The 25,572-nt window shown below is 38.7% G+C and overlaps 1 protein-coding gene and 1 non-coding gene across 2 annotated transcripts; both read right to left on the bottom strand.

Annotated features, from left to right (window-relative positions):
* Positions 1-10,468: 10,468 nt before the first annotated feature.
* Positions 10,469-10,543, bottom strand: Trnal-caa (transfer RNA leucine (anticodon CAA)). The gene has a single exon. It is a non-coding gene; the product is annotated as a tRNA-Leu (tRNA).
* A 9,943-nt stretch (positions 10,544-20,486) lies between these two features.
* Positions 20,487-22,856, bottom strand: LOC126092694 (uncharacterized; the record flags this gene model as incomplete). The annotated part of the gene is made up of 3 exons (XM_049908416.1): positions 20,487-20,507; positions 22,421-22,489; positions 22,803-22,856. Coding segments are annotated over 3 exons (144 nt in total), but the record flags the coding sequence as incomplete, so codon positions are not given.
* Between the last annotated feature and the right edge of the window lie 2,716 nt (positions 22,857-25,572).

Below are 25,572 nucleotides of genomic sequence, written 5' to 3'. Positions count from 1 at the left end.
CCTGGTCGATGGCCTGAATTGCGTTTGGCTGAGTCATTGATGTTATAATGAAATATATACAAACAAACAAAACAAAACCAATAACAATTTTTAGCAAATATTCAGACAGAACACTTTTTTGCGTTCCATACGTCTGAGACTTGCTCACTCGACCAGTCTGTCGTGCCTGTTCCAGAATATCGCGTGTTCTGCTCAGGCGATCAGTTTCTGAAAGTGGTTTGTATCCTGTTGACAATGCTGACCTTCGACGTATGTCTTCCAATATTCTATCAGCTCTTTCACTAGCAGTCTCTCCTATGCTCGACCTATAGCTGCTACCCACAGCCGTTGATCCAAGACCACCCAGGCTGCTCCGGAAACTTCCGCCAACGGTTCCAGTACGTGTGTCCGAATAATCTGTACTGGATCTGTCCCCAATAGATCTCCCATATTCTGAGGCCCTGGATTGTCCAAGGCCAATACCACTTGTCTCATAGCTTGGCCGTGAATATGAGCTATGTGACTGTGACAATTTCAATGGCGAATGTCTTTCGTATCTCTCCACCTCATCTTCTTCTTCTAATTCCTGGTCATCACCTTCTTGATCATCGTAAGCATCAGAAGTTGTAGTGTAGCGACTGAATGATTTTCTATCAGTCGTGTGTGTAATGACATTGGCGTCTCCGTAACGATTTGATGAATCAGGTCTCTCGACGCTACTTCTAAACGACTTCTCAACTGCATGACTCAGAACTTCATTACGAAATGATCTATCGTAATTACTTGAATTTAAACCAGGAATCGGCAAAGTTGTGCTAGGCTCCGTCTTTAACTTCTCAATCAACTTCTTCTTATAAATACCTCTAGTTGAAGCGACAATTGGTCCTACATCGAAGCCATGGCTTTTAAGCGTATTATACAATTCTGCATCTGACATACCATCTAAATCTGCTACTGTTATGGCAGACATTTTAAATTTGGTGTCCTTTTTGTTAATCAAGAATATCCTCAGTCAACGTTCAGGCACTTTCACGATATTAAACTTTTCCTTAATGTACACCACACTCAACACAAACGGTCGCACACTAACGGCGCCAACACAAATTTTAACAGCAAAGATTACAAATAAACCTGCCGAAGATAAAACATTACAGAAACATTTAGAAAACCTATCGTGGAAGACATGACTTGCAATAATCATCAGAGGAATTTTGCAGCATCTCTATCATTTAGTACACAGGGAATGGAAACATAAAGGAAACAACTACCTATATAATCGATGTCAAAATTTTTATTTTTGCACATAAAATATTCTATATTCCGTCAAAAAAGGCTGCTTAACACTAGACACCAATAGAAAGGAATATCTTTTTCATTCATCAAAAAATCGATACCCGGAATTCGAAATAAATAAAATGAAACGAAAATAGCGGACCATCGGGCAACGTCACCGTCAAATGGTGACGTTTTAACACTAGACTGAGCGTCAGCACGACGTCGATTCCCTTATGCCACCACCGAACGGCGACAGTGAGATTATGAGATGCCTTTCGTTATACAAAAAGTCGGAACAGAGTATCGGAATCAAGGAAATAGTCATAATAAAATTCATTAATACAAAAGCTAAATTAATAACTGATGTTCTTGACAATATTTGTCTGCTAACTACAGTACTGAACAGTGAAATAAGAGGAAACTATCGTCTAAACATCCACATTTATTTTTAAGCGAAAATACATACATCGAAAAATATAAATACTATCTATAAAGTAATACACTTAGCCCTTTCCAGAATGAGATTTTCACTCTGCAGCGGAGTGTGCACTGATATGAAACTTCCTGGCAGATTAAAACTGTGTGCCGGACCGAAACTCGAACTGGGGACCTTTGCCTTTCATGGGCAAGTGCTCTACCATGTGAGCTACCCAAGCACGACTCACGCCCCGTCCTCACAGCTTTATTTCTACCAGTACCTTGTCTCCTACTTTCCAAACTTTACAGAAGCTCTCCTGTGAACCTTGCAGAAGTAGCACTTCTGAAAGAAAGGATATTGTGGAGACATGGCTTAGCCACAGCCTGGGGGATGTTTCCAGAATGAGATTTACACTCTGCAGTGGAGTGTGCGCTGATATGAAACTTCCTGGAAGATGACAGAGCACTTGTCCGCGAAAGGCAAAGGTCCAGAGTTCGAGTCGGTCTTGCTCACAGTTTTAATCTGCCAGGAAGTTTCACTTAGCCCGTTCGCCTTATCTACTGTGTTTTCTTCTTCCAAGAACCAAATAATGTGAGAAAACTGTATTTTGCTCTTGCAATATACCTGCCGTTTTCATTGCTGAAGAAGGGTTTTTCAATGAAAAATTCTTCATCGATTAATAATCTTATTAGCAGTGTAAATGTCAACTCTGTTCAGTTATTGTATAACCTAAATAATTTTTTGCTTTCCGATATCTGCTCTCTTTTAAGCAAAAAACTATCCAAACTGTCAGGGAATATTTGGAATTTGTCACCAAAGCAAACTAAAGTAAGAAGATAGAGACTTTGACCACGCAAAAGAACAAAATCCTAAACTTAAGTTAAATGAGTATGGCCAGAATAGGTCAACTACCGATTTTCCGTGCCGTTAGCGCCCTGTGTGAATGCTGCTATTTGAAATGCATTGCGAATTGTTTTAACATGACGTGACTCTCGTTCCGCCCTGTCTGAATTGTCCTCTAGTTAAGCAGAATTGACAACCGCTTCAATTAACTGATTTGGTTTCTTCAAACTATGAGAGTCGATTCACACTTGATGGGACAGAACAGTATAAAACAATAAAATATTCTGCAGGACATTTCAAATGATGACAATCACACAGCCCTTTAAGGGTGGACGTTCTTGAAAAACATACACTATTTAAAAGATGCCAAATCAACAATTTCGAAGCTACAGCAATGAAATTTTGTACAATGGCTTACATGAAATTAACACATACACTGTTAAGTTCCTTAGATTAAATATGTTTCACTTTTTTACGAAATTTAAAATTTTACTTGAAAAAAGTAATGTGTGTGCCTTTTTGCCAGAGATTTCCGGAAAATTTTCTCTGTTTAATCTCTCTGCATATAGTAAGTTTGTCTTATGATATTTTTTAGTATTTCGAACAGGAGAATTTAATTAATTTTTAATTTTAATTCTACAAGTATAATATAAAGTACAAGCAAAATTCCAAGCAGCCTGCCCCATGTCTCAACTTGCACTCAGAATTTCAAAATTCACTCTTGAGACAACATTTATTCGGTTTATAGAGATATCTGTGCAGAATGTCACAATTATAACCTTCAAAGATTCTTTTAAAACGCTACATTAACTTTGAATAAAGATAATTAAAAAATTTATAAAGTTCAGCCTAACGTTTTTCTCTTATGTCACCCCTTCAAATGGCCCCAGGTTTTTTCTAAGGGTCTTCTTCCCTTCAAGGCCTCTCTTCTGATCTCTTGTTTTCTGACTTCTTTCTTTTATGAGGACTTCAATTGACTTTTCAGCTGCAGAGAGACGCTGGAACTCTGTTTTTCTCAAAATGTTTTGAGTGACATGTCTTATCTTAAAGTCCAATCTCTCTAATATCTTCATCCTCTCGATGTTCCCATCATTAAATACAAGAATTGCATCATAATTTGCAATTCTGACAGACAAAAATGTGGTTTTAGTTCGTAGTTTCCATATAAGTGAATTTAGAGAGTCATCTCTGTTCTGGGTTTTGCCATGAACATACTTTTTAGAGCTTCAGGGTCAACCAGAAACCTGTAAGTGAGCTTGATATAATTTGGAAGCGTCTCCTTGTGAATATTGGGGCTGTTTTCGCTTTGAGCCTAGAGGTGTTTACACCAGCTAATGTGGCACAAATGATAAATAGGGTGTTCATCTGATGACGCCATGCATAACTAAGTAGCCCATACTACACTTTTCATATCACTTACACTTGATATGTTCTGTCTGACAGCCTTGCCATAATACACTTGAAAGGCATCTGTCATCTTTTGTGTGAATCTGTTGTGTTCATCACTGCCCTTTCCATCTTCCAACCTATTGTTTCTAAGATATGGAACAGAGTCACACATGATCTGTGAAACCAAAGACCTTCTAGATGTATCCCATGCAAGTTTATTTGAAAGTAATCCATAGAATTCTTGATCACTGAGCTATTATTGAAGTCTTGCTTCAAAAGGTGAGTGTCGCATGAAGATCATGTCACACGCTTAATTATTCTTCAGGCTCTTTCTATGTGATTCCATAACCGAAATTTTTGAACTTATTGTGCACAATTTCTACTAGTAAATAAAAAATAAATTAAAAATTGACATTTTCAGTCAGTTAATGAACGTCCCCTATTAATGGAATGGAATGGGGCAGTGTGGAACAGGGCGCCAATGTCAATAGACTATTCCTATTCAAGAATTCATCTGGACTGTAGAAGGAGTTGTTAAGGATATATGGTTTCAATTTATTTTTGATACTATTACTGCTGTCTGTCAGACATTTAATTTCATCTGGTAATTTACTGAAAAATCTTACAGCAGCATATTTTACTCCTTCCTATGCCAAAGATAGGTTAAGTAGAGGATAGTGTAAATATTTCTTTCTTCAGGTATTATAATCATCAATGTCAACGTTGTTTTTAAACTGGTCCATGCTGTTCAGGACAAATTTCATAACTGAGTAAATGTACTGTGAACTGTTGTAATAACTTCTAATCTTTTAAACAGATGCCTACAAGATGTGAGACTATAAGCTCCACACATTATTCTAACCCACTTCCTTTTGAACTGAATACTTTTTGTGTTGAGTTACCCCAAAATATTATTCCATATGACATCAGATAGTGAAAGTATGCAAAGTATGTTAGCTTACTAATTTCTGTATCCTCAAAATTGGCACTTTTACTGATCGCAAAAGTTGCTGAGCCAAGTCGATTTCAGAGATCCAAACTATGAATTTTCCAATTAAGATTCTCATCTATACGTACACCCAAAAAGCTAGTGTGCTCCACCCTGGCTACTGACTTCTGTTAATATGTTTTATTTATTGAAGGAAGTGTATTCCTTGCAGTAGAAAATTGGATGTACTGTGTTTTTCAAAGTTCAGAGAAAGCCCATTCGCAAAAAACAAATCTATAACTTCTCCAAACACATTATTTGTATCTTTTCTATTGGAATTTATTTTTACCAGATTAATGTTGGTACTTCTATCATCAATAAACAGTGTCAGTTTAGTTTTTTGCTTCAGATAAGAAGGGAGATAATTCAAATATATCTAGAACAGAAGGGGACCCATGATCGAACGCTGTGGACTACCTAATGTAATTTCACTCCAGTTAGATGAAGAGGGAAACTTCCTTAAATCACTTAAACCATACAAACAAACTTTTTATTTGCGGTTCTGTGGATGTGACTTAAATCACTCATATGCTGTTCCATTTATACCACAGAACTGTAACTTCTGTAACATAATGTCATGGTTCACACAATCAAATGCTTTGGATAAGTCACAGAAAATTCCTTTGGTGACATTTTACAGTTTAAAGACTCTGTTATTTGGACAGCGAAATTATATAATGCTGTCTCAGCAGTGGGGAAAAATGGAAATAAGTGCAGTATGGTAATATGTAAGACAGTGTATCCAAAAGACATGTCCTTTATTATGTTAAAAACTATAATTTACGAAACTGCTCAACCACTGAAAGTACTAATAAATAAATGTCTCCACACTGGAGAATTACCACACTTCCTAAAAGTAAAATTCATGGTACCAGTTTGCAAGAAAGATGATCTACATGAAGTATCTAGATATAGTCCTATATCTATAATAGTATTGTTACCTAAGTTGATGGAGACCACAAGAAAGGTCAGCTATTGAGTTATTTTGAGGGACATAACATCTTTCATGATGCACAGCATGATCTTTGCAAGAGAGGGCAATGTCAGCAGTAATACTAGACATAGTTACAAATATAAATCAGGGGATTGAAGACAAAGAGTCTATAGCACCAGTATCTTGTGACCTAAGTAACACATTCGACTGTATCCCAAATAAACCCCTTTTCAGAAAGCTAAAACTACATGGTATTGACGGAGCTATTCTGCAACTATTGAATCCTACCTGAATAACAGAAAACAGATTACATCAGTGCAAGGAGCAGATTCAGGCGAAAGAAGTTAACATCATCTGCCACAGGCATCTGTAATAATATATCTTCTGTTACTGATTTTCATTTGTGGAAATTACAGTCTTGTTCTGAAAACGTGAAGAATATAATTCAGGCTGTTCAACAAGCAGAAATCCTATTCAGTGAGTCCAAGGCTTGGTTTACCATGAACAAGTCGAAAATTAATGATGACAAAAAAGCAGACTACAACAGTACAAAAAATGATAATTGATAATATAGTTAAGATTTGTGTGTAAAGCGTAGTACCCTCAATGATGAACCCAAATTATGTTGATTTTATGCTGTTACTTTGATGTCACTTTCGCTCAAAATGTAAGTCGTGTTATTTAATTTCTGTCTCTGTAATGTCAAGCAGAACTACCCCTATTCTCGACAATGTAATTGGTGTTATTTATTTTCAGTCTCTGTAATGTCAAGCAGAACTACCCCTATTCTCGTCAATGGACTTTGTTTCTTGCAAGGATCTACGAAATTCAGTGAGTGATTGAAATTTTATTGTGGTAGTTTTGCTAGAATTGGCAGCCACACACTAATTCTACACCATCAGATTTGGCTATTTTTAGCTACCGTTGCCAGTCAGTCAGCAGCCATTCATAAAAACGCGGGTCATAAACCCTGTCCTGTGCTTTCCAGAACGTATTTTGCTGTGACTTCACTCAGTTGAGCATTTGCAAAACACTACACACAATATTCATACTTTATCTAAAACAGTTACTAAGTGATAAACAATATACTTTTCGACCTGTAGTCAGTCCTACAGAAGATATTTAATTTGGATAAGGCACAAAATAAATTGCAACTCTAACTTTGTCATTGAAGCACAACATTCATTGGGGGTTCAGTCCCATGTAGAACATGACCCACTTTCCGTACACAGTCGCACTTCTTGTCTTAAACACTCTGCTGTGCAAGACCCAATGAGAGCATTGATCACTTACTGAGACTTATCACCTGTAAAAACTGACTAACTCTACGAAGCTCATTAGCCAGCTCTGAAAGACCAAATTTTGTTCCATGTTTCACAAATTAACTTTTGGAATTAAATGAAAGATAATTTTAAACAAGTGACCTACAAAAAGGCGACCATATTGTCCTCCACTATTCTCCGCTGAGGGAGCGCATAAGCACATAACTTTGGAATGTAACAATGTATATGAAAACAAGTTTCTATCTTTATACAATACTATCAATAAACTTGAATAGTAATTTTGACATTTAAATGAATTTACTTTTGGAAGGAGGAATACTGTTTAAGGTAAAATAACTTTGCAGAAATTCCAATAACTTCTTCTATATTGCTACTAAATTGATCACAGATTGAAATTAATGACTGGCAGTTTTCTGAACAGATCTGAAAGAAACAATGAAGATAAACTTTTATTCTTTATTATTTATATATTATTTATATATTTTATGTGATTCTGACAAAGTTTGCCGATTTGACTTCGTCAGCATCCAAATTTATGCATTTTGTAAGCTTGTTAATGTTAGGCAGGCTTTTATTACATAGGAAAGTTTCATTAATTTAGTTAATTTTTAACAATATTCTCACTAGATTTTCATGACTTCCCCTTCCTTCTCCTAGCTACACCAACCCCCCTCCCCTTTGAGCATTCTCTCACTGCCTCCCACCCCATCTTTAGCCATACTGTGCTTGTTACATGAAATTGTTTTCTCTTTTACATAAGCACCTTTCATATATAAGATCCAGTGAGGGTATGTTACCGCATTTCTAATTTTGTTAGGTATTTTCATATCAAGGTTGCCTTCCTGCCACTACTAAACTAATCTTCCATAACCCATTGATAGTTGCCCCCCTCCCCTTTCTTCCTTCCTGGGACCCTCTATTGCTCTCCCTCTCTCTTGCCTACATCTACATCTACATGGATACACTACAAATCACATTTAAGTGCCTGGCAGAGGGTTCATCTAATCACCTACACACTAACTGTCTAATATTTTAAATCCGTGCAATCCACAGAAAAAACGAACACCAATATCTTTCTATGTAAGCTCTGATTTCCCTTTTTTTATTATGACGATTGTTTCTCCCTATGTAGGTTGGCGTCAACAAAATATTTTCACGTTCAAAGGAGAAAGTTGGTTATTTAAATTTCGTGAGAAGATACCATAGCAACGAAAAACGCCTTTGTTTTAATGATGTCCTCCTCAAATCCTGTATCATTTCAGTAACACTTTCTCTCCTATTTCGTGATAATACAAAACGTACTGCCCTTCTTTGAACTTTCTAGATGTACTCCATCAGTCCTATCTGGTAAGGATCCCACACTACACAGCGGTATTATAAAAGAAGATGAAGAAGAGTAGGGTAGGCAGTCTCCTTAGTAGATCTGTTACATTTTCTAAGTGTCCTGGCAATAAAATTCAGTCTCTGGTTAGCCTTCCCCGCAACATTCTCTATGTGTTCCTTCCAACTTCAGTCGCTCATAATTGTAATTCCTAGGTATTTAGTGGAATTTTCAGCCTTTAGATTTGACTGATTTATTGTGTAATCGTAGTTTAATTGACTCCTTTGAGCACTCATATGGGTGACCTCACACTTTTCGCTATTTAGGGTCAATTGCCAATTTGCACCATACAGATATCTTTTCTAAGTCGTTTTGCTATTTGTTTTGATCTTCTGACGACTCTAGTAGTCGATAAACGGCAGCATCATCTGCGATCAACTTAAGACAGCTGCTCAGATTGTCTCCTAAATCATTTATATAGATATGGAACAGCAAAGGCCTTGGGGAACGCTAGAAATCATATCTGTTTTACTCGGTGACTTTCCAAAATTATTATGAACTGTGAGGTTTCTGGCAGGAAATCACGAATCCAGTCACATAACTAAGACAATATTCCAGAAGCATGCAATTTCATTACAAGCGCCTTGTGTGGTACAGTGTCAAAGACCTGTAAATCTAGAAATGTGGTATCAAATTGAAATCCTTTGTCAATAGCACTCAAGGCTTTGTGTGAGTAAAGAGCTAGTAGTGTTCCCAAAGAATCATGTTTTCTAAATCCATGTAGACTGTGTGTCAATAGACTGTCCTCTTCGAGGTAATGTATAATTTCGAATACAATGTATGTTCCAAAATGCTCTTGCATATCGATGTTAATGATATGGGCCTGTAATATAGCGGATTATTCATACTACCTTTCTTGAATATTGGTGTGACATGTGCAACTTTCCAGTCATTGGGTATGGATCTTTCGTTGAGCGAACAGTTATATATGATTGTTAAGTATGGAGCTATTACATCAGCATACTCTGAAAGGAACCTAATTGGTGTGCAGCCTGGACCAGAAGACTTGTTTTTATTAAGTGATTTAAGTTGCTTCACTACGCCAAGGTTATCCATTTTTACATTACTCATATTTGCAGCAGTTCTTAATTCGAATTCTGGAATATTTATTCGTCTTCTTTGGTGAAGCAATTTTGGAAGGTTGTGTTTAGTAACTTTGCTTAGGCAGCACAAAAGTCGATAATATTTCCATTGTTATCGCACAGAGAAGGTATTGGTTGTGTCTTGCTAGTAGCATAATTCACATACGACCAGAGTCTCCTTGGATTTTCTGCCAGGTTTCGAGACAACGTTTCGTTGTAGAGACTGTTATAAGCATCTCACATTGAGGTTTACGTTAAATTTCGAGCTTCTGTAAAAGAGCGCGAATCTTGGGGATTTTGCGTCTGTTTAACTTTGGTATGCTTTCTTCTTTGTTTCTGCAACGTTGTTCTGACCCATTTTGTGTACCAATGAGGATCAGCTCCATTGTTTGTTAATTTATTTGGTATAAATCTCTGAATTGCTGTCGCTACTATTTCTTCGAATTCAAGTCACATTTGGTCCAAACTTACGTTGTTAATTTGGAAGGAGTGGAGATTGTCTCTGAGGATGTCGACAGGTGAATTTTTAGAATTAAATTTTCACTCTACAGCGGAGTGTGCACTGATATGAAACTTGCTGGCAGATTAAAACTGTGTGCCGGACCGAGATCCGAACTAGGGACCTTTGGCTTTTGCGGGCAAGTGCTCTACCAACTGAAATACCCAAGCACGATTCACGCCCCGTCCTCACAGCTTTAATACCACCAGTACCTCGTCTCCCACCTCCCAAACTTCACAGAAGCTCTCCTGCGAACCTTGCAGAACTAGCACTCCTGGAAGAAAGGATATTGTGGAGACATGGCTTAGCCACAGCCTGGGGGATGTTTCTAGAATGAAATTTTCACTCTACAGTGGAGTGTGCACTGAGATGAAACTTCCTGGCAGATTAAAATTGTTTGCCTGACCGAGACTCGAACTCGGGACCTTTGCCTTTTGTGGGCAAGTGCTCTACCAACTGAGCTACCCAAGCACGACTCACGACCTGTCCTCACAGCTTTAATGCCGCCAGTACCATTTTTATCTGCTTTTTTTAATAGTATATTTTTCGTTTACTTTTGGAGGATTTGGGTATATCAATATTCAATCTCGTTACAACAACCGCTGTTCACCAATCCCTGCATAAGTTTTGACGGTTATTATTGGCTCAGGATTGGCTCTGAGCACTATGAGACTTAACTTCTGAGGTCATCAGTCCCATAGAATTTAGAATTACTTAAAAATAACTAACCTAAGGACATAACACACATCCACGCCCAAAGCAGGATTCGAACCTGCGACCATATTGGTCGCGCAGTTCCAGAGTGTAGCGTCTAGAACCACTCAGCCACCCCAGCCGGCTTAGCTCAGGATTATTTGTTGTTCAGTGGTCAAGTGTGTTTCTACAACTGTTTACTATTCACTTGGCCTCATAAACTAACTGCTCGAACTAATTTTCAGAGAATGCATTTAGCACAGTTTTGTATGATGTTTTATTCTTACCTCTGTATTTAAACATGTATTTGCTAACATTTCAAGGGTAAATTAAAGTCACCACAAACTTTAATTGTTTGAGTTAGGTACATGTTTGAAATTAAACTCAAGTTTTCTTTGAACTTTTCAGCACTTATGTAATACATCTGTTCTAATGTTAATGATACTCTCTTGACTACACCTTCCTATTTTCTGTCACCTGCAACTTTGTAGTGTCCTGTCAGAAAATGAGGATGGGAGCTGACACTGTCTTCAATTGTGAAGTGACTCATCCAGCTCATAGACCAAGTGTCTGAGAATGCAAGTTGGATTATTTGCAGATAAGAAAACTCAGTTGGAAAAGGATGAAACACTCCGATAAACGACTGAGGCTCAACAATAAAATAGTATAAAGAACAACTCTCAAACCCTACGAGACACTCACTTGCTATGTTTCACAATCCTGCATGTAGCCTGTGCAGCAAAATGCCACAAGAAACTAATCCCCTAATATGGGCAGACTAACACAGGTCTAGCATCTGAGGCAGACTGGGTTGGGACTCACTAGCAGCACTGGCTGTGCCACTTATAAAGATTCACATGACTTGACGCCCACACAATCACTTGCCGTCCTCCTGACCTCTGTTCCATCCAAAAGCTTCTTCTACTGCCAACCACATAGGCTTCTCCTTCCTAGCGTACCAGGTGTCCTTAGGTTACATATGTGCTCATATTGTGCTAATTGTCTTTCTGGCTACTTAATCTTAATATCTCAAACAACTCATTCACAACAACTTACAAGTCAATATGTACAGCTTATGCCACACAACCAATGCCACCAACTAGTTAGCTTGTCATTTATGTTGCACTGGTATCCTTAACTAGCTAGTGTCATCTTAGCATGTGTCTAAGTTACATGCTCCACGTTACTCACATGTAGGTGGCATTCACATTTTAGTATGTACTTTTGTATAATTTTTGAGCTAGTTTGTGAAATATTTATAATAACTGTTTCAGCTATCACTCTGTTTCCACTTCGCTGTTTGAGGTTTTATTACTTTTTCAGATTATCTGACGATGAGTATATCAAAATTTGTCATTAAACAAATCAGTTACCACAAGACCTGTGACTTCTATATATTTTTGTAGCGTTCATTTTAGCACTGCTTCAGTGCTTTAAAGTACTAAACAGATATGTTCCCAACTTTCACAAGTCCCTTATATTTTGGGGAAACTAAAAAATATTATATAAGAACAGTACCTATTAACAGTGTGCTCTGCAGTGGCGATAGAATAGTGTCTACCTGGCCTGTAACTAAATGCTTTGACAGTAACAGCCACTCAATATTTAACCATACTATTTTGTAGTTCTGAATTTATAGTTGTGCTGTTATTGTAAAATATATTGTAATCTAATTTTTAACTGTAATGCAGTTTACAGTATCCACTGTAGTATCATAGTTTAAACTACTAAATTGTATTAATTTATTTATATTGTAATATCATAGTATATACTGTGATATTGCACATCTCCTCTTCCCCTTCTCTGTGTCCATCTATTTGTACCTCTGTCTGCCCACCTGATCCTCTCACCTCTGTCTATCTCTCCCTTCCCACTCTCTCTGTCTCTTCATCTCCTGCTCCCACTATTTTTGTCTATTTCCCGCACCTCTTCCCTCAGACCATATCTTCCTCCCCATCCATTTGACCTTACTCTCCTTCCCTTTTCTCTTTCCATTTGTGTCTCCCCTTTTTCCTTTTCCACCTGACCACTACTCTTCTACACCTTCCACCTGCCTCATGAATCTACCCTTCAGCCTTCAGCCCTCCCTCTTTGCATTTCATCCTGCCCCTCATTCTGTCCATCTCCTCCTCTATCAGTCTCAGCCTGTTCTCAACCATGCTCATCGGCATGTGTAGTCCCTACAATACAGTTCAATAAAGCAAGCTGATACTACTGCCACAATATGCTAGTACTGCAGGACAGGATACAAATCAGGGGCTGTAAAACATTTATTTGCCCCTGATGTGCAGCCCGCCATCTAAAGCAGGTCGATAAAGCAACCCAGTACTACTTCAAGACAACATGCTTGTCATACAGGGCAATCTCCTTGTCAGGGATTGCAAAACGACCTCTTGCCCCTGTCATATAGGCTGCTTTGCAAAGTAGGTTGATTCGGCAGGTCGACACAGTTTCTACACAATATGCCTGTCATGTAACGGGGCCTATATGCCAGAGCTGGTAAAAACACGTCTTTGCCCATCTCTCTGCTCCTATTAAATGTTGAAAGTTATAAACTCGACAGTCCTGATACTTGTGAGGTCTGCTGTTTCTGTGCCAAATCAGGTCGACATTGACCCAAGTATTTTGGAAGAGATCTCAGACATACACACATACATAAAGTCTACTGTATACAGGGTATTTGTTTTAACTTGAGTCAACTAATATCTCGAAAACAATGCATCTTAAGAAAAAATGTTCTGGGTGAAAAGTTAATATTAATAAAGGAGACATTTGTCTGTGCTATAACTGGCCACTGTCTAACCTCTCCTGCTGCATGGGTGGGCTTCACTTCATATTTTCAAGTGGGAACCCTCATTTTTATTGTATATTCATATTCTACACCAGAAAAATACTTATTGTTCATTCAAACCATTGTTTTTCATTCATGGTAGATGCCACTATAATCGACAAATATCAAGTATGCCTGATTTTTCAATTAAGAAATGACACATTTGATTATACATTTCATTTACAATGTAAATATAAACCTTTGTGTTTTAATGGTTGATACTGATGTTCAAAATTTACTTGATTGTCGCAAATCTGATTGTACAATACAAATAATATGGCTAGCCAATTAATTGAGAGAAATACATTTCAGTTGTACTGACCATTTATTCAAACCACTATCAGTTTTGCGATTTTAAAATTACACCTTCAGGTGTAGGAAACTGTACCATACAAAGGAGAGGAGGGAAGAACCAAAAGAGCAGACTACCAAAAGTGGCTTACTTATTGTATTTGGTAACATGTAATATTTGGTCAGACCAGTCAGTGCAAGAGATCCAAATTGATGGAACTAGAAGAAAGGGGAGGGCCTAATAATGAGACTGACCTAAAAATGTAGTGTCTGGGTGGATGGGATGAAGGAGAAATAAACTGAGGACAAACATTGTACTCACATTGTGCGCTCCCAGGCAGTTGCATAGTATGAGCACCAACGACGACTGAGTGGGGGGCCATGCAAAGGTCTGGGGGCATTGTGTGGCACAATGCCATTGGTGTACAAGCTACTAACTGACATTATTAACGAAGAGATAGAAAATCTTGACTGACTGGTCCAAGCACTTACAATATTTCATTTAAGAATGTAATACAATATGAACGAGCTGTGGTAAACAATGACTTCACGTCCCTGCAGCTGAAGAGGAAATACAGTGAACAGATGACCCTGTTGCCATTAACTATTAACTTTATGCAGTTCGTAGATGTAAGGGACATTCTGCTCCAGGAAAACAAAGTTTGACCAAAACAAATTTCATACCCCGTAATCTACATCTGAATTGTTAATAATAATTTTTCCACAATTTTGGACTCAGGTAGTGTAAAATCGGTTATTAGCGAGTCAGCATATAATAAATGTACAAAAACAGTACTTTGCCTGCCACTACCTCCTAGGAAAATTAAAATACAAGGTGCCATTTTGGGAAAAACTGTTGATGTTAAATATGAGACCTTTCTGAAATACACTTGTCAGGGACATAGTTTTGCTATGAACTTTGTCATTGTGCTATTGCTCTCAACTTAACCAATTTTAGGTGTCAATTTCTATAATCAATACAAAGCAGTAATGAACTTTAACAATGCTGAAATTAATCTAACAATTTTGTATCAATCTGCCTTTTTAAAATTTGAAGATGTCTTAAGTCCACAAGAAGAAGAGGCCAACTACCTAAATTTCATGTATAACAATTATTTTCAGTGCTCACCAAATTCTATTGACAGAAATACAGCTTATCATTGTACAAACAATGACGTTTACAATCAGGTAATCAACTTAAGTACACTAACCCAATAAAAAATTAAGGAAGCAGAGAATTATGATGAATATGACAGGATAGAACATAGCGAAATTTTACAAGAACATGTGGTAGTGTTTACACATAGACCCTTGCACCATCAAGGGATTTCAATACCAGTTTCAGAATAGAGAGCACAACAAATTCTGGTTCATTATCGAGGAAAGGTGAAGGCTGAGATACAGTCGATGTTAGAAAAAGGTGTTATTGAACCAGCTGTCAGCTCATACAATAGTCCATTGTACATCACTGAAAAAAGAGATGGTTCATGCTCGTTGGTCTTGAACTCTCGTCAGATCAATACTATCATTCTTCTGGAAACAGACAGACCCCAGACACTTGAAGAACTGTTACAAATTTCTATATCATACAGTTATTGTCATCTACAAATTAACGCTCCAGTTTTCAGTAGACAGATTTACATCCTAACTGTAGGAAGCATATAGCCTTTTTATACTTTAGAATATGTTACCAGTTCTGTAAATTGCCTTTTGGTTTAAACCAGGGGCGGCTTGTGACCAAAGAAGATGGTGCACTTTGCTCACGAAGGAAAACATCAATAAAAGGGAGAAAATCAGTACACTGCTCATGTTTTTGTAATGCTTGATATAAACAGGCCGCTCACTCGTGTCACTCCTGCATCTACTCATAATGAAACCAAAAGGTGTACACAAAAAAATTATTACTTTAGCAGAATAAAAGGAATTAAAATCAACTGCTGCTCTATGTACTCAAAAAGTGGTAGGCATGCCTTACTAACCTTTTTCAGCAGGACTGATGTTAACGCCATTCGATTTTATATCTGAATTTGGATGTGGTGGTGATCACTTGTACAGGAACTCTATTCTTCTTTCCTTCATATTTGCAAATCTTTCAATCACTCTTTGATTGACGTCTGCAATTCCTAAAACGAGGTCTCGTTCGATAGAGAGCATCCATAGTATTCCGCAAGAAGGTTTTGATGCGTTTCAGCGGAGAAAAACAACGTTCTGCTTCTGATGTGGTCATTGGAATTGTAATTATCGCTTTCAGGAGCTTCACAGATTCGCTCAGTATATCACAAAGATTGTTGTCTGTTATGTAATCCAGCTCAAAGTTCCACAGATGTTTTTGAACTCCTCTCTTCCATAAATAACAGAGAATTCCGTTCGAAGTTTCTTTGCTTCCAAAAAACAGTAGTATTAAATAGCAGCTCTGAATGAAGTTTCTGGAAAACTGGAAGAGTAAGTAGCGAATTTCTCTGGTAGAAAGAGAGAGGCTGCAGCTAGGTGTCCACTGAACTTGAACCTTTTTTTGCCCTCGTAACTTATGACATCACATACTTCTTTTGCCACCCACAGTAGATTACACACCGCTGCGCCATCTTCAGTTCTCCCGCTTTTATGGTACTCATGTAAACCTGTTGAATTTTCATTCACTCCTCCCCAAATGTTCGCAATTCCACGATCAAAAGCTGTCAGCTGGTTTTGTGCGTAAGTTGGGTCAATATCCCTTTTTTGTAGCTGGTTATACAAAATGGCCACATGATTCATGATGTTATGAAAAAATTAAAGCCAAAAAATGAACTTTTCATCCTTCAAAATTGTTACTAAGCCACAGACTTGCAGGATGTTGTTCTCATTACACAGTTTTTCCCCCTAGCTCATATTATTCATGCACGTGATAATAGCTTCCCTATATTCGAAAACGATATTGACGCTCATTGACTGAAAATTCCAACGAGTAGGCATTGAACGTGACAGTCGTTTTCTTACTATTCCGTCGAGAACTGCTGTTCTTTGAGGAGATGCTGAAAAGAAGCTGCAAAGTCCCTGCAGGTTAGTGAAGAATATTCACACATTTTTATTAATGGAAACGGCTTTAAGCATAATGAGATTCAACTGGTGGGCATAACAATGAACGTATGAAGCATTGGGAAACTTTTCCTTAACAAGAGCTTGCACCCCGTGTGACGAACCACTCAAGACTGCTGCACCATGATATATTTGCGCTATTAGCTTATGTGGACAATTGCGCAAATGATTACTTATCTGTTCGATGATAGACGTTGCCAAAGACTGGGCATCATGCTTTTCAGGTGCTATGAATCTTTCAACTGATTTTCTGTTAATGATGTACCTATATTGTATAACCATCTGGAAAACACAGGCTACGTCACTGCTTTCGTCAGCTATTACGGCCAAAAACTCAGCACCCTAAATTTCCTTTCTAATTTCCTCTTCGCAGACTTGAAGCATGCACTGGAGGAGTTAATTCTGGATGGTTTTTGAGGTTCCTTTGAAAACTGTAGCTTCCTCTAAATGCGATTTTAATACAGAGTCTAATTCTGCACTAAAATTAATCAAGGAACCAAAAAAAAAAACAGGATCGGAAGATGATACAGTCTCATCATGTCCTCTAACGGCAAATTCCAACACACCACAGAAACGAATACAGTTAATAATTAGATTCAATATGTACCTATTATCAGTAACTTTTTGGTTGTGTAATGCCACGGACCTTCTGTACCCACTGTCTAATTGGGTATCTATATTTACATTGCCTAGACTTGCCATATTCACAATGTCATTTACATGCCCTGAAGAAAGTTCGTGTTTTCTAATTTTGTCATGGAGGTGTTAAATGTCACAGACTCTGTGTTTAGACCATGAAAGATCTCCTCCAAATAATAAACAAGAAAAACAAAATAAGGCATTTTTCATGTCACAAACACACAGCCATTCATGCTTGTACAATTCAGAGTTAAATTTCCTATTGAATTGGCGACTTTTCGTTTTAGCAGTCTGCGAAATTGTTAAAGCAGGAGTCGGCCTACCTAGCCTCTTGATTTATAATTTTTCGTCAAACTTCCGTGAATTGAAGGGTTCCGAGAGCAATGAAATTACCTGATTCATTATTTCACGTATTCACTTGTCACTTTAGTCTCAAAATTAACTGTAGCACACGCTAAAATAACTAACACAACGCACAGGAAATAGTTAGTTCGTTCGTATCTACACCTGCACTGGTAAGGTGGCGCGAGCATCCCGCTTGTTCGAAGATCCGATAGTTCCCTTTCCTTTCGGAAGAGTTCGGGCCCTCTTCTTGCGGCTGGCAGGGTGGCCCGGGTGAGGTGTTTATACACACAAGGCCCGCATACGAGTACAGTGTTGCCAAGCGTTGCCCCTGCACCCCGCACCCCCTCTGAGACACCCAAGTCCGCGTTTGCAGTCACAGTACAACCCACTGCCGCCGTTGGTACATTCCGTCCAACTCCGCTGCGTTCGGCGTTTGGAGCCTGGGCATTTCAAAAGATATGAACGGTGCGCTACTTCTCCACTACTATAGAACGCTCAGAAATCAAACACAGTTGAACAAAATTATTCCTTGTGGGTAGCGCAAACCTGCAAACCTATACAGGAGCCGCCCCTGGTTTAAACATTTCACCTGCAGCATTTATTCATGGACTAAACACCATTCTTCCAGAGCAGTTAAAGAGACACATCATCACTAACATCAATGACATTTTAATAGCGGAATCAACTTGGTCAACATATAACTAAATCTTAAGAAATTTGTTGGACGTTTTTGAAGTTTCAGGTTCGACAGTAAACTTAGAAAAATTACATTTTGGTAAGCAATCTGTAAAATTTTTAAGCCATATCATTTCATCAGAAGGTATTGCACCCAACCCTGAAAAACTAGAAGAAATCAGAGCAATCCCACCACCTACTACTAAAGGACAAGTCAGAAGGTCTTTAAAAGTAGAAAATTTTTAGTGTAGAATTTTGGAATTGAAAATTTTGAGCACAAAATCATTATGTCCTTTACCAGGCAAGAACACTGTTTGGCACTGGAATGATCAACCACAATTAGACTTCGATATGCTGAAAGAGACACTCACCATATCTATTTTAGCTCATCCTGATCTGTCAAAACATTTCTGCTTATCTACAGATTCTTCCAAAATAGGACTCAAAGCTCATCTTTTCTAAGAGCACATTGAGAATGGAATCATTGTCCAAAACAGTACTGCATTTGCCATTATAGTGTTAAGTAAATCAGAGAGAAATTACTCAGTCACAGAATTAGAGGCCTTTATCTTTGTCTGGGTGTTTATGAAATTTAGGTACAATTTACTTGGCATGTGTACAAAAGTTTATTCAGACCACAAAACCTTGCAGTTTTTAATGACCTCCAGGGTAAACCATGAAAGATTACTTCGTTGAGCACGAACTTTGCAGGAATATAATTTTACCATCTGTTACAGTCCAGGAAAAGACAATATCATTGCTGATGCTTTATCTCATACCCCACTTGGTTTACTGATAACAGCACAGATACTTTACAGGATACAGATTTTAGCTTGGTTCATCTACAAAAAGTAGCTTGCGAAAACTTTATCTTGAATTCATTACTCGAAATAGCAGAAGGACAAAATAAAGATCCCATTTGGAATGATGTTAAAGAAAAATGGAAAGACAGGAGAAATATACCGGCGACTCATGAGTGTTTTCAGTGCATGCTGTCCCTTGTAGTGACAGCTCTCTGCCTGGAGACATGGACGCAACCAGTGTGGCTTTGCACGGCGGCTAGAGCTTTCACACATCATTCTCATCAGCTTCTGGCCCCGCTCGACATCAGATGGACGTAGCGATCTGTTTTGCCGCTGGGTAATGCTAAAGTCATCTGCTGTTTGTTGGCAATGAACTCTATTGGGAAGGTAGTTCAGTTTTCGTCATGATGCGTCGTTTACAAGCGAGGTACTGACCAGTATGCATGTAGAAAAGATCATAATTTCGAGTCATATGTGTCTGACATGTTTTGGTGGGTATGATTCATTTTGTCAATAAGTATAGGCATTGTCACATCCCACTGATGAGTCTTGAGAGGGAGTAGGAAGGACTGCACGAACGCACGCCATGGAACTCACCGACGAGGTTTGTCGAGGACAACTTCTGCTCTTCACTTGCTTCGCTGAAAAGTAGGCTATCGAATGGGTTAGAGAACAGATTTCAGCAGAAATCTTGGGGATGCAAGGAGGATATCATAAAGCACAAGATAGGATTACTATCACTGGAAGCGCACCCTGGCACATTACCTATGTACAAATCTATCTACAAATGTCGTCATTTGGATATAAGCCTTCCTATTCTTCCCTGAGCCTAAGTCTGATGGTGCAGAGGCGAGTGTGCCGGCCTAAGTGTCGACTACATCGGATTCTTCTAAGTCCAGCCCCCGCCATGCAATGACACTCGCAATCCTCTTCCCGACGACTATGCAACAAAAGACCTTGCCAGTAGGGTGGGTAGCCCTTTTATAGGTGTCTTTGGACACAGCCCCATCATTCTGGAAGTTTTTACCCTTACATATATGGCCGGGGGGGGGGGGGGGGGGGTCTGATCATGCAGGAGTGCATGGCACCTGCACAACAGACACACATGATATTTCTACACTGACTGTGTTCAAAGGCCACTTTTCCTCGCTTACGCTGAGCCTAGTGATGCTGCAGAGTCCGCCCTTATTGGCACAACAAATAGTAAACAGTGGCTGTGTCTGGTCACGTACATGCCTGTGCTGCTCCGGCTAAGAATTTACGTTTTACTATACTATTGAATTTAGTTTTTTTCTGCTACTCAGGTCACCGCCGTTCCCCAGGGGAATATTTTGTAAGCTCAGACCTCCGAGGTTGCAAAATTTTCGTTCTCTAATATTGGGTGCCAGTGAAACTTGCCAGCCTTTATTTTCAATTAGTTTTCCACATTACATAATTTCATACATACACATACATTGACATGTGTATCTAAATTGTTACTTGTATGATATCACATACATAAGGATCAAAATTTATACATACAGATATTTGGGTCTTTTTGACAGATTTATAGATAGTATATAATTTGACATAGGTTATTTCTCGACATTTTGCATTTATATACACGCTTGTCATATTATTTTTTAATATTTCACACAGTAGAACATTATTACCTGGGTTTTATATACATCAATACAGTTTTTCACAGTATATTTTAAAACATTACATTCTCACATGGTATATGTTAATGATAAAGATTTCACAAAACATCACATTTTTACATAGTATATCTTAATGCTAAATATTTCACAAAACATTATATTTTTACTCAGTATATCTTCCTAATTTATCTTTTGTCAGTCCTGGGTACTAATGGATCCACTATAGGTACATGCGATTCACTCTTTTTAGCGAATCGTGGTGTCTTACTGTGCTCTCTCCACTGGACTCAGCCAGAGCGAGGAGTATGCTGTATATATTTTAACTTGTGTTCTCCCATGTTCTCATCTTCTCCGCATTGTTCAGAATGTAGAGTAGGAGTATACCGTACATTTCCTTTATAATGGTTATCAGTTACCACTGTATTTGTCACACACACTTTGGTACAACAATTTCTTCCAACTTCCCACAGTTTTCTAGCACACCTTCTACAACACTTGCAATAGGTACATGAACAACATATTACAATCAGTATGCATATTATTATTGATCCCGAGTATCCTAACATGGAATACATACTTTGTGACCATCCTCAGAAGGTCATTCATGGTTGTTAATTTATTTCATCTTGCAGTTCACCTGTTTTATGGGCTGCTATCTTTAAGTCATCTAAATGTCTTACAATATGCTTTAAAGGTAACACTATAGATATTTGGGTGACTTCTTGCTTCTCATCATCATCTATTTTACAACAATCTATGTCTAAATTTAACTTAAGTACTATGTAAAGGTTAGCTTCCCCATGCCTCTTATAATAAGGTCGTTAGAAGGTAGTTCATTACACTTTATGGTTAAGCCCTCATCCTTTGGTGTGACATACAACCACTCATTGTCTTGTATCTGTGTACAGATACGAGTACCTTAGTTTAATATATTTTAGATTGCAACCTTTTGGAATTTCTCATATTGGTTATAGCATACGAGCTTCACAGCGCTTGTGGTCATAAGTGGACATTAGAACAAACCTTTGTTTGCAAATCTGATGTCTCAGTGTGATTGTTTTTCAGTTTAATTGGTCACTGGACAGTAGCACATATTATCGTTTCGCATAATTGATAATTAGATAGTTTTTCTCGAACAACTTCTTTGCCTTATCATACTCCATGGGTAATGGCCATATTCTATATAATGTATATACATTACTATCCACTAATGGTACATTTAACACATAGCTTAACGTATTACTGGCTAGAAATACATCAGAATCCAATATACGAAGTTACAGATAACCTTCGTCCTTGGTGAGTTCAATGGGAAATTTTTTGTCTTTCTATTCCTCTTTTATTAGCTCAAAACACTCCACTATTTGTACTGGATTGATTAAACGTGGCTCTAACAGAACTTTCTGTGCATTCACGATTGCAGAGATCAATAAGTCGTATTCCCATTAAGTTCGTCAAATATTCCTGTAATCTGTGTTAACTTTTTGGTGATAGTTATGTGAATCAGAGCCTGCTGCATCTTTTTGCTAGTACTATTCTCATACTCTTCTACATGCATACTCGCATACTCAGTTTTCTTACCCCTTCTGCAATTATCTGAGTATTCTTGGTTACTATGTTAAGTGTTTGATTTAACCCTGTCAGAGAAACTCTAACTATTGTTACTTGTTCTTTGGACAGCCGCAACAGTTGCCTCTGTTGCTCTTCTAGCATGTCTATTTTAGTTTTGAAGCCTACTGCATCATCCTCACCTAATGTACCGAACAACACTTTACCTGCCTCTCCAATAAAGTTTAATATTCCTCTTTTGGTACTCGTTTGTTCATGCCTGGCCAACTGGTCAATCAACCCTTTGGATCCTGTGATTTTGCTTACATACCACTTCACAGTTTGCTGTGCGTTCTTGTACTCTCTGGTGCTTATTTTCAACTGATTCAACTTACTTATGCATTGTGCGATCGCTCTGTTGGTGAGCATCTGTGTTTGCTCAAACTTTTCATACAGCTCTAAGGAGTTAAAATAGCTAACAACTCTCCACGTTGTACTGTACAAGCTATCTATACCCTGGTTATCGTAATAAATCCCTGAAGCAGACTGGAATTTCTGTACTTGTTCGTCCTGCGGCGGTACTTCGCGTCCTGCGAGGCCAGTGTGCAAGGTACTCCCGATAATGGCTGTCACCCACATTGCCTTCATCCCTGACATCTGCAGGAGAAACGTACTTGTCACTCTTCTGTTCCTATATTTTCTGCCTCCTCTCTTCTTTTACATTACGGCCCTATAAGAAACTTTTCTTATTTGCCCCTAGTAAAATTCCTTTAGGCTGTTGGCATGCACTTTTATACATTTCGTTCCTTTCATCCTAACTATAACGTTAGATCCCTACACATCAACCACAATAATGGTCCTCGCCCTACGCACACTCTCCTCATATAGCAATACATGATCATTCTTTCTAAATTCCTTCGGGTTTTGTATCTTGTCCTAATTACTCTTATTTTTCTCCTTACGATACTGTGTTGCCATACGGGCATCCTGGTGTAACATTTGCATCCGCTGTCGGACCTCAGTCACATAATCCTCATAATTGTAGGTCACGTTTGCTGGTTTCTTTTGTATCCATCCGGGTATACTGCACTTTCTGCCAAAAAACAGCTCGAACGGGGTGCATAACATGGTACTTTGAGGGGTAGTGTTGTATACAAAACTTGCGAATGCAATCCATTCGTACCAATCCGTTTGATCTTTGTTAATGTAATGTCTTAGCATCTCGGTCAGGGTACAGTGTGTATGCTCTAATGCTGCATTGGACTGAGGATGGTACTCTGTCGATTGAATCTTTTCTATCCTTAATAACTTACAAACTCTCTTCATAGTATCTCCTATTAAATTACTTCCCATGACATTCAACAGAGCTGTCAGGATTCCAAAATTTAAAATTATGCTCTCCACTAATTTACGCGCGACTGTATCTGCGTCTTGCCGGTCGATTGGTTCGGCTATTACAGACGTCGTGAGGGAATCCTGAAATGTCAAAATTACCAGTTTCCAGATTGGGTAATTGGTAATGGATCTTCTAAATCAATGTCGCATCTTTCAAAGATGAATTCGGGGGTCAGAGTTAGCTCTAGTGGCTGCTTAGTCTTTGCCTGTGTTATCTCGTTTTTCTGGCAACTTTCACACATCCTTATGAATTTTTCTACCTCGGCTTTCATACCAGGCCATGTACAATACTGCTTTATTCGCTCATATATTCTTCCCATTCTCTAACGTCCACCTACTGGAGGTATGTGCATCTCCTTTAGTATTGCCAATTTATCGGCGGCGCTCAGGGCTGCATCTCCGCTTATCTCGGTCGCGTCAGCTGTCTCTCCCTGGCTTGCTACTTTGTTTGCCTCTACTGTCCCCATTACCTCGCCGCTATTTCTCTCAGTGCTCGTTTTCACGGTCGCGGTCTCTCCCTGCTTATCTCCGCCCTCGTCCTTCTCATCTGCGGCCTCCTTAGCCGCAAGCTGTGGTTGTCTGTCGCCATCCATCACACTTTGAATACGTGACAACGCATCTGCAACGCGTTGTTGTTTACCCTCCTTATACAGGATGTGATAATCAATCGTATTCTTCCAACTTCAAGCGAAATTCCATTACTCTTGAAGACGGATCCGTAATACTTCCCACCCATACCAATGGTTTATGGTCCATAATTATTTTGAACTTACTTCCGAATAGAGACGGTCGGAAATATTTAACTGCCCACACTATCGCAAGCAACTCTCGTTCAACCGTACTATAATTCAACTCTGCCTTGTTGAGCGTACGTGATATATACGTGATTGTTAAGTCCTTTACTATTGAACCTTGGCTTAGGTACGCACCCAGTGCGTACTTGCTCGAGTCTGTAGTTACCATAAATTCTTTAGTAAAATCCGGGTCCTGTAGAATCGTTGGACTAACTTCTCATTCAGTTGTTGAAATGCTTCTTCCTGCGCCACACCACAGACATGTGGAACTCCTTTCTTCAGCAGCTCGTGTAGGGGTTTTGCAATTTTACTATAGTTCAATTCTTTTATCTTGGCAGCTCGCGCATGCCCGCCCAGTCGCGGGAGATTGCTGCATTGCCAGTTGCACACGACGCACGCGTCAAGAGAAGTAGCGCCATAGTATAGCATAGTTCGCAAGCTTACGTTTAGGGAGGAGCGCGCAGTTCATGAAGTAAAGCCATCACGGCCGCATTAACCCTTTCGCTGCTACAAAGACGTGCTCCCTGCATTCCGCACTGTGCGCGATTTTGTCACTGCACTGCTCGCCTGTGCAGACACATGGTGTTCCGACTGCTTTGACACTCTTATCATTCGATTCCACAAAAACTATTTGGCCCAAAAATTTGATTTTTACACACCTTCTTGACTGATAACTTCCCCCCATAAATGACTTAATTTTGTTTCGATGTTCAATGCAGTTATTATGCAGCATTAAATATACAGTAGTAAACCATTGCACGAAATTTTGAAGCGTT

This window comes from Schistocerca cancellata, chromosome 7, assembly GCF_023864275.1.
Source record: "Schistocerca cancellata isolate TAMUIC-IGC-003103 chromosome 7, iqSchCanc2.1, whole genome shotgun sequence".
Classification (NCBI taxonomy): domain Eukaryota; kingdom Metazoa; phylum Arthropoda; class Insecta; order Orthoptera; family Acrididae; genus Schistocerca; species Schistocerca cancellata.
Note: the sequence above shows the minus strand (reverse complement) of the source record. Positions and strands in the feature narration are given on the sequence as shown.